General features: G+C 58.7%; 2 protein-coding genes across 2 annotated transcripts; one reads left to right on the top strand and one right to left on the bottom strand.

Moving 5' to 3' along the window:
- Positions 1 to 590: 590 nt before the first annotated feature.
- LHFPL5 (LHFPL tetraspan subfamily member 5) lies at positions 591 to 6230 on the bottom strand. The gene is made up of 4 exons (XM_054804247.1): positions 4156 to 6230; positions 1438 to 1674; positions 1201 to 1233; positions 591 to 931 (listed from the first exon to the last, which is right to left on the bottom strand). The coding sequence occupies exons 1-3, from the start codon at positions 4565 to 4567 to the stop codon at positions 1217 to 1219; spliced, it is 666 nt and encodes a 221-aa protein (XP_054660222.1). The 5' UTR covers positions 4568 to 6230; the 3' UTR covers positions 591 to 931; positions 1201 to 1216.
- A 148-nt stretch (positions 6231 to 6378) lies between these two features.
- On the top strand, positions 6379 to 7690 carry CLPS (colipase). Its single transcript, XM_054804248.1, has 3 exons — positions 6379 to 6610; positions 7226 to 7348; positions 7429 to 7690. The coding sequence occupies exons 1-3, from the start codon at positions 6515 to 6517 to the stop codon at positions 7561 to 7563; spliced, it is 354 nt and encodes a 117-aa protein (XP_054660223.1). The 5' UTR covers positions 6379 to 6514; the 3' UTR covers positions 7564 to 7690.
- Positions 7691 to 14931: the final 7241 nt, after the last annotated feature.

Genomic DNA, 14931 nt, shown 5'->3' with positions numbered 1-14931 from the left:
AATACGTTTTCCTTCAAGTCTGCTATCTCTGTCTTCCCTAGCAAAGAATCTTAATAAAAGCTTCCCAAACACTTTTTTTTTTTTTTAGAGGGAAACACAAAACTGGAAGGTGCTTGTTAGAACTGAATTGAATCGATGCTGCAGGAACCAACGCATTCCCGCAAGTAGAAATGAAAAGTCATAATACAGGCTAATTTCAGGTTCTGACCAGGTTAAGAGCTGGATGGGATGATGTGCTGCTTTGTCTTCTGCAGAAATGGATACTGCTGCAGCTGGGTGTTGGATGTGATCAGAAAGGATGGCTAAATTGGATTAATCGGGTGGTGCAGCAAGTTGATGCTGACTGGCACCATCTGCTGCAGTTTGCGGGTACTGTTACAGGCCTGTCACACCCCAGCAGATTTGTTACTGGTTTTCCCCCCAGAAAAATACCCTCTTTAAAAGGCGGTGGTTGGTTATTGTCACCCACAGTCAGAAGCTGATTCATGGCTTTGCTAGGAATTGGCTGTGTCATCGGATTTTTCAAGTACAAGGACAACCTGGGACATGGCAGAGGACTTTCCCTGCCCCAAGGAGACTAGCACAAAATCCAAAATGCTAACTTTTTTTTAATGCACAAGTAATTTCCTTGAAAGAAGGCGTACAAACCCCAAAAAGAAGCAAAGTGCCATCCCTCCCCTTTCCCCCAGGTTTGCTGAGGGACTCAAAAAAAAAAAAAAACCCCCAAAAAAAACCCCCAACCAACCTGGATCTAGTTTGGGCTCTTCCCATCAAATAAAACTCCACGAGAGCTGTGAGCAGATAGTGGCCCCTTTTATGAAAAGAACAGCTGTAGAAAATCCACAAAAGTTGGTAAGTTTAAAGCTCCTGGAAAAGTCATTTTAAAGGGCCATGTTTCTTAAAGCTGATGGAAGAAGAGTTGTAGGTGTCCCTGTGAAGAGAAAGAAAAAGCTGTTGCGAAATGGAGTGTGACTTGAAATTTTAAGGTTTGGGGTTTTTTTTAGTCACTTGGCAAGGATTTATGTTCTCCTGGTTTCAGGAGGCAAAGCAAAGACTATTTCCCATTTAACCACAAATAAAACCCATGTGATCACAGTGCCAAAATCTATAGTTGTCAGTCCTTTAGTAATCCTCAACATACAGCAGTGGCACTATGTGTGCTTGGAAGAAACATTAAAAATCACTGTAGGAATTGCTTACGTGGTGATCAGCTCTGTCAATCGTTGCCCTCTTCTGTAATAAAAAAAAAAAAAAGATACATTACTGTGTTAATGGGGTGTAGGAATAACAACACCTCCAGTGTGATGACCATGACAGCTTTCCTGCTTCTCTCACTGGAGGAAGCCACCATCCTACATAACAGCAAACAGCTGAGGGCTGGAAGTGCTCTGCAGCAGGACGGGGGCTTGGAGCTCAGCCCCAGCTGCCTTTACTTACCTTTATTTTCCACTTTAAAATCAGATGGGAGGAGGTTATCCTGCCGATTCCCCAACACAAAGGCCAGGAAGGAGAGTATGAGAGCATCAAGGATGCCAATGATGCAGAGGATGTATGCCCAGCGCACGGTGCAGGCACCCAGTGTGTACTTGTCCGTCTTGTCCCCACACATGCGCTTCACCTCGCTCGAGTCCCAGCCGTCAGGGTAGATCAGGCAGCCGATCATCAGCCCGGTAGCTGTGGGGAGGAGATGTTACAGTGGCTGCCAGTACTGCACATGGAGAAGCACAGCATGGCTGCGTCCAGCTACAAACACAGTGCTACAAACAGATAAAATACTATGGACCAGCTAATTAGGCTTAAATGTTCCCCATGCCCTGTGGTCTCTGCTCCATTCACACTGCTGCAGCCACGGAGGAGCAGGATAGGGCATGCTGCCTTCCCACAAGCTTGGCGTGCTGCTCCCTGTCAAGGGCACACTGCTGCAACATCGCCGCGTTGCCCAGGCAACGTCTCTCTTCTGGCTCTGCACGCATCCCTTGTTGTGTCACTCTAAAGAAGTATTTTCTCCAGACAAAACTGGAATGGGTTTAGTCTGTGCAAGGTGGAGAACCTTGGAAGTGCCTGCCCCTTGCGTAGCTGGCTTTTGGCTTAAGGTTTGCTAAGGTAGAGCTGCTGTCAACGGCAGCTTTGCAGGCAGATTAGTTCTGCTTGTTCAGCTGTGGGGGTTCCAGCCCAGTCGTGAGCCACCAACTCCTCCTACAGCTGCTCTCAATGCCTGACCCCAAGACACAACCTCCACAGCCGATCCAGTGGGGCCCTTGGTATATCGCCTTTCCAGCTTTGCAGTGGGAGTTGCAACAAAGCCAGCACAAGCTGCCGAAGGGCCATCTTCTGCCTAGCAGCCCATGTCCCAAAATCTCAGAAGTGCTTTTTTTTCACCCCACGTATCCCTCGCATTCAGAGAAATTGTTGTATTTGCTGGACAAGAGGAGTGGCCGGGCTTGGTAAGGAGAATAGCTGAGCTCATCTGCAAGGCTATGGGATGTGATTAAGAGGCACTTTGCATCCTCCACTGTTACCTTGGTGCAGAGTGTGGAAGTAACTGGTCTTTTATGTGTTTTTGTGCATACGTGAGGACCTTCTGGGTTCCTTGTGCCAGAAACAACCCCATGGTGGGAGCTCTGGACGAGCAGTCGTTAGTCCCTGCCCTTCGTGGATGTCCATAGCCTCCCGCAGCAGCAAGGTGCTCCCTGCCCCATGCCCATGCCTCTTCTCAGTCACTGGGTGCTTGGTAAACCAGAAAACACTTCTGGGGTGATTGCCTCATGCTTTGCCAAGGGCTTTTCTCCTTGGCTTGAGGACAGGAGAGTGGCAAGGCCAGCAGGCAGCTTCCTAGGTCTGTAGGGAGCATTTCTCTTAATTGAGAAGCAGCTGGTTTCTCCTGTATTTAATTTTTCTTCCATGCAGCTAGTGTAGAGGAGGGGGACAGAGAAATGGGGGAAGCTGGAAGGAAATCACTTCTCCTGTGAAAATGCAGCCTGGTGCAGAGCAAAGGCCAGAAAATGGATCCTCTCATTGCCCGCCCCCTTTTTAAAATAACTCCCAGAAACACAGCAGCATCTGCATTGCCCGGTGGTGGCCCAAAAGCTCCCGAGATCCTGTCTGGTGCAGAGAGGCTGGGTTGTCAGGGATGATTTGGGCTCATCTATGCGGCTGGAGCTGCCTGCACCGGGTTTCTCTCCCCATCTAGCACAAAAACCTTTCCAGCAAAGTCTTTCCCTGCTCTAGCTCCCTAGGAGGCTGAGCTGCCTCAAGCCTCTTATCTAAATCTTTGCGTGAGCTCCCTACTTTAGCTGGGAACTGGAGCAACCCTGATGCCACGACCGTCTTCCCGCAGGGTTTCAGCCGAGGTGTCCGGGGACAGCGAAGGCTGCAGCCACTCCCAGCATGAATGATTCAGGAGCAGCAAACGGCTGGGCTGGGTTTCAGCCGAGGCTTTGAACGCAGGAGCTGGGTTACTGGGTTTCTCAGATGTCTCATTGCATCGGGGGAGGGATGGGGAAGGCTGGAGCTTTGCAGGGATGTGAGGATGTGCGGAAAAGTAGGAAAATGTGGGTGAAGGTACCAAGTCCTACAGTCAGTCCCCTCCTCCTGTTCCACCTCCCCCAAGCTCAGGGAGTTTCCGGTTGCTGCAGGGGGTATCATAGGCAGCAAATAACCCAGCAAACATTACCACAGTCTCCCTAATTAATTCCTGCAGGATCCCTAACACAGCAGGGAACCCTGTGCCCTGGCCCTGTGGCGTTTGGTGCTCTTGGACTGATGCTCTGAGGCTATGACCCTGCTGCACCGCGGGGCTGAGCAGGAGCGATGGCGTTGCGTGACAGCTGGAGGAAAGCTCCCCCAGGTAAGCAGGGACGGGCCGTGGCTGGATGGTTGGTGCCGTGTGGTTTTGCAACAGCACAGAGTGGGGAGCATCACCCATGTGCAGTGAGTCTGCTGGGTCTCGGCTGCTCTGACAGGCTTTACTTACTGCAAATTCCCTATTGGTAACCTGTAAGGGAGAGCAAATGGGGCAAGGATGTTACACTGGTGTCCCTTTCCTGGCCAGCCACCCCCTGGCAGAGTCAAGGTGGGGACAGAGAGGGAAAAGCAGCTCTAGCCGGACCATCAGCAGCCCCTGTCCCCCTGTGCATCTCCCCCAGTCCCACTCACCTGCTGCCAGCTGCATCCAGGCACAGACTTTATAGACAGTGGCTGCATTGCAGAAGAAGAAGAGGCTGAAGCAGAGGATGGAGCCGATGATGAGGAAGGTGGAGATGCCTACAAAGAACATGGCAGTTTTGAAGGCGCTGGAGGGGATGGTGCCGAAGTCAAGGGGGCTGCCCTTGCAGATGAGCTCGCCGGTCAGCGCGTTGCCGATGCAGTAGGAGAAGAGACCGAAGTAGCCAGCCTGCGGCGTGTCAATGCTGTCGCCGATCCAGTATGGCTGGATGAAGGTCACCACCATCAGGATGGAGAAGCAGAGGGTGAAGAGGGCCCAGAGCACCCCCATGGCCCGCGCATTCCTCACGTAGTTGGTGTGGTAGATTCGTGCCGCCTCCTGCGCCGGCAGCAGCTTGGGCATGGCGGGGGCACCGGCACCGCTCCCCGGGGCGCCCGGCGCTGCCCCGCCCCGGCAGAGAGCGGCGGCGGCGGGAGGCTCCGGCGGCGGCGGGCGCTGCGGCTGGACCGCCCCGGGGGGCGGTGGCGCGACATCCCCCCTCTAACGAACCGCGGAGGACCCGGGAGGAGCAGGCGCGACCCCCCCGCCCCGAGCCAGGGTGGGCTCGGGAGGAGCCGGGCGGCGCGGCTCGGGATGCCCCGCCTGGATGCGCTCCGTGCCCCCGGGATCCGCCTCTGGAATGGGCCCTGCACCCCCGGGATGCGCCCTGAGGGTGTGCCCTGTGTCCCCGGGATGCACCCTGAAGACCCCGGGATATGGTCCTGGGATGAGCCCCGTACCCCCAGGATGCACCCTGTACCCCTGCGGATGTGCCCCATAGCCCTGAGATGCTCCTTCAGGATGTGCCCTGTGCCTCCACCATGTGTCCGAGGATGCACCCTGGGATGTGCCCTGTGCCTGTGGGATGAGGATCTGCCCTGGGATGCATCCTGTGCCCTGCTGTGCTCCCTGGGATGCACTTTGTGCATCACTGTGTGCCCCAGGATGTGCCATGTACCCCCAGGATGTGTCTTGCCCCGGAGCACATGCCCCAGGATAGGCCAGGGGCTGTGCCATGACCCCCAGGATCCACCCAGCCTGTGCTGTGTGCCCCAGGATGTCCCCCAAATGCTGCGTCCCCTCGGCTGCTCCCCTCTGCCCTGCCAGGGTTTTCCCCACCGGAGGGGAGTGCATGGGATGCCACAGCTGCTGAGGGCCCCTGGACCGCCCCTGTCAGCTCCAGGGCTGGCTGGGGCTGCAGGCAGGGAGGGGACCGTCCCCGCAGGCCTGCTGCAGAAAGGGAAAGGGCTTATCCTGCAGTCAGGACACCCCAGGATGTCAGCCAGTGCCTGCGGCAGGGCCAGGTCTCTGTGTGGCCCCTACATCCTGCTGCCAGAGCAGTGTGGGCAGCCCCGGAGCCTGCCCCGATGAACTGTGGGCACTTGTGGCCACCTTGGGACCTTTCTCCAGGATTCGTATCTGTCCTGCGTCCTGAGATACGGCAAAGGCTCAGCTGCTGCTGCAGGGCCCAGATGCCACATGCCAACGTGACGGCCACCCAGCAGCTAGCGCCAGCCTCAGTGTCACCCTTGCTGCCACCGAAGGCCAGGGCTGCCTAGATGTTAATCATTGCTGAGAGCAGCTGGGCCAACACGGGTGCGAAAAGCTGTACTGTTCCCAGGGCTGGCTTCCTTTCATCAGCCACATCCCCCAAGCGCTGAAACACAGAGCAAATACCTGGCAGGGCAGGGTGCGGTGGTGGCCCATGGGCTAAGGACCTCGGTGGGCTCTGGAGCACCGAGCAAGGCTGGTAGGACGCTGGCTGGGGAGCGGGCTCACTCCTGCCACACTTTGGGCTTTCTGGAGTGGGTTTCTTGGCATCTGTGATCATAACATTCGAGCGATGGAGGATCTGTGGGTGGGTGCTTTCCCACGGAGCGGAGCTCCTGCTGTGGCGCCAGCTCTTGCTTTGCCTATGAACCCATCAGCAATGCCCAGCAAGGAAGGCATCCTGGAAAAATGCAGGTCCACACTCCCTGGAGCTCAGGGTGAAGGAGAGGGAGGAGGACTGGAAATCCTCCCCAGGAGAATCACAGGAGTGCCGTTCATGTTCGCTTTGGCCAAAGGAGCTGCCAAAGGGCAGGTTGGCATTGCTGGTGTGGGACAGTCATCCGGGGACAGGGCAAGATGTCCCCATTGTGGCACCGCCTGGCAGCACTGGCATTGCTGTTTTCCTGCCCCGGGCAGGGTGTCATGGCGCTGCCCCAATGCCACGAGTTGGGGTGTGATAGGAGCAGCCGCATCAGCTGATGGAGACGCCTGCTATAAAGCGCCTGCTGGCCCCACAGCAGAGGCACGAGCGAGCCCATCATGGCCAACACGCTGCCCCCCTGCCTGCTCCTGGTCCCGCTGCTCCTGGCCCCGGTCCTGCCTGCGTCGCACAAGCGAGGGCTCATCTTCAACTTGGTAAGAGGGACGCTAACCCAGTCCTTGCCACAGTTGGGGGATACTCTGAGTGCTGCAATGGGGTGCACGGTGCATTGGGGTGTTGGAGGGGTCTGTGGTGCTTTGGTGTCTGGCAGCAGCTACATGGGGGTGTCCTGGGGTGTCAGCTGCAGCCACCGAGAGCAGAACTGATTTGCAGCTGAGGAAACTGAGGCAGACAGGGATGACGTGCTGGGTTTTCCAGGGACGTGAGGGATCTCAGAGCCCACAAAAGCAGCTGTGAAAGGGACAGGGGAGCCTATATAAGTGGATGGGATTGAAGCTCTCAGCTGCTTGCAACAGTGAGGACCCCCTCTTTGGGGGGCTTGCAAGGAATGGGGAGGGAGGATGCTTTCCCTGTGGTGTCTCAGCCCTGTTCCCATGAGCCAGGCAGAAAACAGCACTTCAGCAGGTGGTATTTTGGGCCAGACCAAGTAAATGCTGCAGGTCAGGAGGCTCGGGTGGGCTGGAATGGGTGCTGAGCCCCAGCCGAAAGGCAGAGCTGGTGTCTGCCACCCACCCAAACCCCTCAGGCCCATGGCTGGGGGGGGTTAAGGTGGGACAGAGAGGGTGCTCATGCCCTGCCTCGCGGCACAGGACACCGGGGAGCTGTGCCTGCAGAGTGCCCAGTGCAAGAGCGGCTGCTGCCACCGGGACAGCGGCCTGAGCCTGGCACGGTGTGTGCCGAAGGCGGCCGAGTTCCAGGAGTGCTCCCCGAAGGTATGTGCTCCCCTGCTTCCAGGGGGGGATGGGGACAGGGATATGTCCCCTGCACTGCACTGTGCCTTGGTTCCCTGCAGAGCATCTATGGAGTGTACTACAAGTGCCCCTGTGAAAGCGGCTTGACCTGCGACGTTGATAAGACCATTGTGGGCTCCATCACCAACAGTGACTTTGGCATCTGCAAGGACCCCAGGGGCTCCAGGTTGTGGTGAAAGAAGAGACACCTCCAGTGTCCCCCCTGTGCTGCCCCTGCCGCCCTACCTTCCCCTCCCCTCTCCGGACCTGCCCATGCTGCCCTGGCTGCAAGGGGGGGTTCGAGTAAAGAGCATCTTCCGCCGAGCTGCGAGCCGGTGTTTTCACTTGACATGTCCCTCCAATGCAGGACAGGGGCAGCAGGGCCAGGTCCCAGAAAAAGTCACACCAGGAGGCGAAAGGGTCACCGGAGGGGGTGGTTCCTGGCTTCTCCACTGCTGCCCTCACCCTGCGTGTTTCTATCCCCATGGACAGGATGAGCACCAGGTACCCACAACATTGTTCCCCATCACCCTGAGGGGCCGGGCACCCCACAATGGCTCTGCACCATGGGGGGGGGCCACAGGCCATACCTAGCAGCTGAGGATGTTCTGCAGGAAACTTTCCTTCCAGGACAAGCGCGGCTTGAGGATCTGCACCCGCAGAAACACAAGGGATGTGGCTGGGAGGGTGGCACGGCCAGGGGGGTTCCCACCGTGGGGGGGGGACATGGAGGCAGCATGCGGACAGGGCAAGGGATGCTCCAGGGACCCGCTGGCCCCTGCAAGCCTGGCTCCATGGAGCCGCAAAAGGAGAAAATACGGACCTGGATCTTAGTTTTAAACGCGTGGTGGATGGCAAAAGCCTTGAGGGTCTTGGTCTTATGGTGGTGGTCCTGGCAGTTCGATGTCCTCGTGGGTGCAGGATGAAGCCTGGAGGAAGGGGGAGATGGGGATGGGGACAGGGACAGCACCCCCTCTCCTGCAGCAGACACGCTTCCCTGGGCACAGCGAGGGGACATGGGACGGGGACACAGGACAGGGGACACGGAGCACAGGGTCTCTCCCTGGCCTCACCATCTGCGTGGGCCAAACACTGTTCCACAACAGTGGGGAGCACCCCACAGAGGCTGGCATCACCCAGGACATATACTGGGGATAGTGGGAGCCCTGCCTGCCCAGGGCCAGCCTCGCACAGGGCTTTGCATCCTGGGCACTGGCAGGATGTGGCCAACGCCCGGTCTCCAGACGTATCAGGACCAGCAGAGGGCAGCCACAGCGAGCCCACAGCCTGCGACCCCCCTGGCCCTGGGGACCCCCCCCCCCCCCAGCCTAGAAGGGACACCCCAAAGCCAGGGGCAGATCTGCCTCAGGGGGGGCCCTGATATGCACCCAGCCCTGATACCCCTTGAGCCCTGCTTTGGGGGTCATCCCTTCCCTGGAGAAGGGGAGGATATTGGGGAGGGGCAGCCTGAGCCAGCTCCTGGCGTACATGATTGGGAGTTTGAGGTGATCCCAGTTTTGGGGTGTCCCTATGTTGGCAGGAGGAAGGATGGAGCACTGGACAGGTGGGAAGGAAGTGGCTGTGCTGGGGGGGGGCGGGGGGGGGGAATATACATGAACGGTCCCCCCCATCTTGGCCCTATATTTACTGGTGAAGCAGCAGCTTTATTTTGGCAGTTCTTGGCTGGTAAATATTGGCTTAAACCGAAAACCAGACGCCTGACTCACGGCGTCTTAACAAACACAGGAAGGGGCCCCTGGCGCGTATGGGGTGCTGCCAGCCCCAGGGACGGGACGGGGGCCTCTACACCGGGGTGGGGGCACCCTGAACTGGGACGGGCACCCTTGCGCTGGCAGATTTTGTTCAGTGAGGGCCCACCCCACCCCCGGGGGGGGGGGCATCTCCCCCTGCCCCTCCCCCCCCCCAGCTCCAAGGGATGCCTTCGCCCTCCCCCCCCGGGGACCTTACTTCACCCTGGGTGATGGAGGGGTGCAAGCATTGGGGTACCCCTTGCTCCCACCCTGCTTTGCACAGGACACCCCCCCCCGGTTAAAAAGCAACGAGGAGGAGTAAGAGGCCAAAAGGGCATCGGGGGGGGGCACCCCAAAATACCCCCAGTCTCACCCAATCACCACGGTTGCACCTCGCTTTGCACCCCTATCCCCGCTTGCTCACCCATGTGAGCCCCAGTGCCCCCCTTTGCACCGGCGGGGGTTGGCCTGGAAGGTTTTCCCGCCCCCTCCCGCTGCCCCCCCCTCCCGCGCCTGGGCTGTTTTTACCAGGAGGGTACAGGATGTTCTCGCAGAGCCGCGCTCCCTCTCCCCAACCTCCCTCCTCCCTCTCTCTCCGCCCCCCCCCCCCCTTTCCGCCAGCCTTCGGCCTTCACCTCTTCTCCTCCGCGCTGCTTTAACGCTTTTTTTTTTCCCCAACACTGCTTTTTCCACTTGTTCTTCATTTCTTTTTAATTTCTGCAAAGATGCAGTCAAGCTCCTTCTCTGCCCATCCCGGGGTGTCCTTGCCCCCCCAATTCACCACGCCCCCCCCATACCATCACCAGCTGTGGATGCAAGGGGGGGGTCTCCAGTGGGGCCCCCACGATGCCCATCCTTGCAGTCACCCCCAGCAAAGACACATGCGCACACACACACACGCCCCCCGCAAACAGCACCTTCCCAGCCCTGCCAAAAATCCCAAGAAAAAGGGGGGCGGGGGGGGGGGGCGTGCGCGTTTGCTCCTGCAGCCTTTGTCCCATCGGCTCTTGGGCTGCCAGCCCTGGGGGGGGACATAAATGCTTCCTGGGGGAGGGCTGAGCTGCCCCCAACTCCCCCAGAGGAGCCCGGGCAGGGGTCAGCCCCATAGCACCCATCTTGGGGCACTGATTTCGGTGGGGGCAGACCCCAGGCACTGCCCGATTCCTGCCACCCTACCTGATTTGCTGCAGACGAGTGTCATGTAGGGGCCTGATCCTGTGGCAGGGTCTCATGGGGTTTGGCTTGGAGGGTGCTGGGGATGCCTGTGCTTCATGGGAAGCTTGTGCTGCAGGAACATACCCGAGGGGCTGCCCGGAGGAGTCTGGAGGTTCCTGGAGGAATTTGGGGGTTCCCCAGAGGTGTTGGGGATGCCCAGAGGCATCTGGGGCTGCCTGCTTGCTTTTGGGGATGGGTTTTATTTTTCTCCCCATCTAGATGACTTTTTCCCCCAAAGGCAGCATCCTCATTTTGGTCTGAGCACGGCAAGCTGGCAGCTGAGGATTGGTGGCCCCTCTCAGGGTGTGCCTCAGCCAAGGTAGCTTTTGGCTGAAGGTGGCCACTGCATTTGCAGGTCAGGAGCCATGGGGATGATGAACATCCCTGCAGGGTGTGGGACACCCTAGCCAGCACTGGGGGCTCAGGGAACCCCAAATTCCACCAACCTGTGCTGACTGTGGGACCCCTCACCCTGCCCCCACAGCAGTGAAGCCATGGCAGGTCCAAGCTGTGGGGCACAATGGGATGCAGCCCCCCCGCCCCCCCAGCACCCAAGTGCAGCCCCCAGGGACACAGGGGCCGGATTCTGTGACACTCTGATGGGTTTTCCTATATCTAGACTGGGTTTGCGCCATCCTGGGGAGATGGTTTAGGGATGGAGCTGGCGAGAAGCCGTCCTTCATGCTCTCGCTGAAGGAAAAGCAACCTTTCTAGCAACAACAAAAAAAAAGTAATAAAAAAAAAATTCATGAAAAGCTCTGGTTTGTATCTTCTTGCCAAAACCAATTGTTGAAGATTTTTCCCGGCCTCTCTGGCTTTGCCTTTGCATGTGACGGAGGGAACAATGTCAGAAGCTCTCCTGTTTTTCTGCTCTGATGTTTTTCCTGGGGGTTGGACAAGGGGAAGGACCCAGTGAGTGGGCAGGGACAGGCTCCCGGCAAACCACAGCCCCCCAGGCCCTGAAACCTGGTGTGGGGTTCCCTATCCCCCCTTCATCCCTGGGGTTGGCTTTGGGGCTGGGAGCATGACCAAGGATAGGGTCCCTTGAGGACGCTCCTCCAGCCCAGAGCAGCCAGGAAAGCACCCCAGGGCTGAGGACTGCCCAGCTCGTGGCAGTAGTGGAGGCTGTGAGCAGGATGGAGGGATGCAGAGGTGGCCCTGGGGGACATCCGGGAACCCGCTCACCTCCATGAACCCCTCCTGATGCTTTCCAGTGTGGCACAAGCTGAAAAATTCTCTGGCTGAATTATTTGTGCTGCTGGAGGAATTAAATACCACAATACAGGCAGGTGGGGGGGGGGGGAGCCTAACAGGCTGTGTCAGCCCAGGGAGAGCTTGGGGCTGGGTGCTGGGGGGGGGGGGGGGGGGGCGGGGAAGGGATGTTTCTCTCCCCAACTGGGATCTGGCCGTTTTAGCATTAAATTCCCCAAAATGTTGGGGTCTGTCTGGGCTGGGGGAGCAGGCCAACACTGGGGAAATGCAGGGGGTATACTGGGGTATTGTTGAGGGGGATGCTGGGAGATGCTGCTGGGAGATGCTGCTGGGAATGCTGGGGATACGCTATGGGGGCTGCTGGGGGGGGGATGCTGGGGAGATTATAGTGGGGGTGCTGGGGGGGGCAGTTGGGGGGATGCTGGGGGCCATGAGGGGGGTTGATGTCAGGAGTCATGCTGGGGGCTGATGCTGGGGGTTGATACCAGTGTCGTCGCCGTGCCCCACCATCCAGTGGGGACCAAGTGCGGGGGGGGGCCCATCTGCTCCACCGCTCTGGCCAGCAGCAGGGAGGGGGTTTCCTGTCTGCATGCCCTGAGGCAGCGGGCAGCGCTCCCTTGCAGGCAGCCCTCCCTTGCAGGCAGCCCTCCCTTGCGGGCAGCCCTCCCTTGCGGGCAGCCCTCCCTTGCGGGCAGCCCTCCCTTGCGGGCAGCCCTCCCTTGCGGGCAGCCCCTGCCGGCAGGGCTGCAGCTGCCGGCGGGCCCTGCGGAGCGGTTTCTCTGGCAGCGGCGCACACCCACTGCCCCGGCTGCTGACTCAGGCTGTTCCCTGCGCTCCCGCGGCCGGTACATCGTGTCCCCACGCCGGGCGCCTGGCAGCCCGCCCGGCCGCCCGCCCGGTGCTGCTCCACCGCAGGGGTAGGGCCCGGCCTGGGCGGCCTCTCCGGGCTCCTTGGATGTGGCTCACGGGGCTGGCGAAGCTGCAGCTGGGAGCAAAGCCCTGGGACCTGCAGGGTGGGTTTTTTGGGGAATGTAACTGTAGCACTGGCTTGACTTATGCTTGTGCATGTCCCTGCCCGGTGTCCCCCACCCCCACCCCGGGGCTACCCAGGCACCCAACAAGCATTAGGGCATCCAGGGAGGAGCCCCTCAGGGTGTTTTGGGGTGCAGAGCCCTCTGGCTGGAGCATCCCCATAGTACAGCACAGCCTCATGGCTGAGCATCCCTAGGGGTGCTGCACCCTCCACTCCCTCCCTACCACCCCTACACCCTTGCACACACTCCCCCCCACCCCAACACCTCCATCCTGGCAGGGCTGGCGGGGAGCCCTGGCCGCCCCCAGTCACCCGCCTGCCCTGGTGGAGGCTGGTACAGTTCGTTACGTACAGACCGGAATGTACTTTGTGTTAGAAGTGGCCCCAGGCCAGGACGGCAAAGCCGGACTTTATTTATCCTCCCTGCTCTGGCCCCGCTGCATCCTGCAGGGTTAGATCTCTGGCGGGGCTGGGGAAGCCTTGGACCCTGCCTCTCCCCTTGCCACTCATCTCCAGCCCGGGGGGGTGCTGGGATTTTCCCCGTTTTCCCCAGGTGGCAAAATAATCCAGGAAATGATTTGTGCCCTTTCAGCCAGTAAAAACTGTCCCCCAGTGTCTGGGAGGAAGCACTGTGGGGGAGATGGATCCAGCCCTGGCAAAGCCTCTGATTGGAGGTGCCCCCCCACCTGCTTGCATGAGGGTTTTTTTTTGCAACGGGGTCAGTGTTCAGATTGCAACCCAGAAATGTATGGTTTGGAAATGCATGGGGAAAAAGGGCCAACTCTGGCCACACTGGGGGATGGGGCAGGATCAGGCCTGCAATGGAGCTGAGGCTGCTCCAGGGGTCCCCCCCCACGTGCTGGGGATGCCTTGGCCACTTTGCTGGTAAAAATTAATTGCAGGAGCTGTGAGCCAGAGCAAAGTGAAGGGTTTGCAGCTGAAGGAGGGATCGCCCTGGGCTGGATCTGGCTGCTCGCCACCAGCCAGGCCCCATGACGACTCCCTTGGCCTTTCCAGTAGGAAGATTTTGGGGTGGATTTAATGCAGAAAGCAGCTTCCCAGCTGCTTTGCATCCTCTGGGTCAAGCAGCCCCACACCGAGTGGATGGGCTTGCCCTGCTGCTGCCCCACGTCCCCCCGCGTCCCCCCACGTCCCTACCGCCGGTGCAGCTGCACCTACGGCCGGCAGGCAGGACGCTGTGTCCTCCTGTACTCTGATGCCTGTTGTGCAACACCCGGCTGTGCCTCCTGTAAACACCCGGCTCCCCACACTGCCAGGCTCCTGCCATGCTGCACCCCTCTGCTCCGGGTGACAAACCGGCCCTTGGAGAGGTGCATGTGCTGGGGGGGGTGCGGGGGGGGTGGGGTGTGAGGCCACAGCATCACTGGGCTGCAAAAAAGGTGCTTTGCTCTTCAAACTGGGCAAGGGGCAGGTATCTCGGTATGGGGGAAGGATGGATTCGGTCCTCCCGGGAGGGGGGAGCATTCCCTGTGGGTCATCTGTCCGGGGCCATTGATATATGCCGGGGACCATCGATTTGTGCCATCACATGAGAAAACCCATTTCCTCCACTCTCCAACACGATCAAGAGATTCACTGATGTAGCTTTTAAATATGAAGCCGAGGCAGAGGGCTGCCTCTCCTCCCCACGCTCTCAAGTCAGATTAACACTGGTTATTTTTAGCAGAAGACAAGGATGAATAAAAATATCCCCTACTTTAATTTTTTTTTCTTTTTCAGGAACCACTGCTCTTCTATCACACAAGGTACTTGGCGGCCGGCACGAGGAAGGACATTGTCCATGGAGGAGGGTCTCTGGGCTTTGCTCCCCAGTTCCGATGGGGGGCAAAGCTTTCCCCTGGACCCCTGTCCTTTTGGGCCTGGGTGACTGCTGCGTGGCAGGGCCAGGGCTGGGGCAGGACATGTGCGGCCAGCTGGATGGCTAGGGGGAACAAGCAGTGCCCCTGGCAGCCACTCTGAAGCCAGCCAGGATTATTTATGGAGCAGATTTCCTCCAGGTTGTGTTACAGGGATGGGGGGGACAGGGCAGACCCCAGCACTGGAGTGGGGGTTTGGGCATCCCACCACCCAAGAAAGCAGAGTGAGCTGAGGGGGGGGTCCTGGTGCTGGTATCACAGCAATCTGGGAGGTGTCTTTTTTTAAAAAAAAAAACAAACCCAAACAACACTCCAGCACTTTCTTCCCATCTATTTTATTTTTTCTATGCAAACAAACAAATTTACCATTTTTGTGGTGCAAGAGCAAACCAGGCTGGACTCCCTCTGCCGCTGCTGTTGGCCTCATGGGATTTTTCAGGGCTTGGGTGTTTTCTAAGGGGCCTGCATGAAATGAAG

This window comes from Grus americana, chromosome 25 (assembly GCF_028858705.1).
Source record: "Grus americana isolate bGruAme1 chromosome 25, bGruAme1.mat, whole genome shotgun sequence".
Lineage (NCBI taxonomy): Eukaryota > Metazoa > Chordata > Aves > Gruiformes > Gruidae > Grus > Grus americana.
The sequence above is the reverse complement of the archived record's forward strand: the minus strand, read 5'-3'. Positions and strand labels throughout refer to the sequence as shown.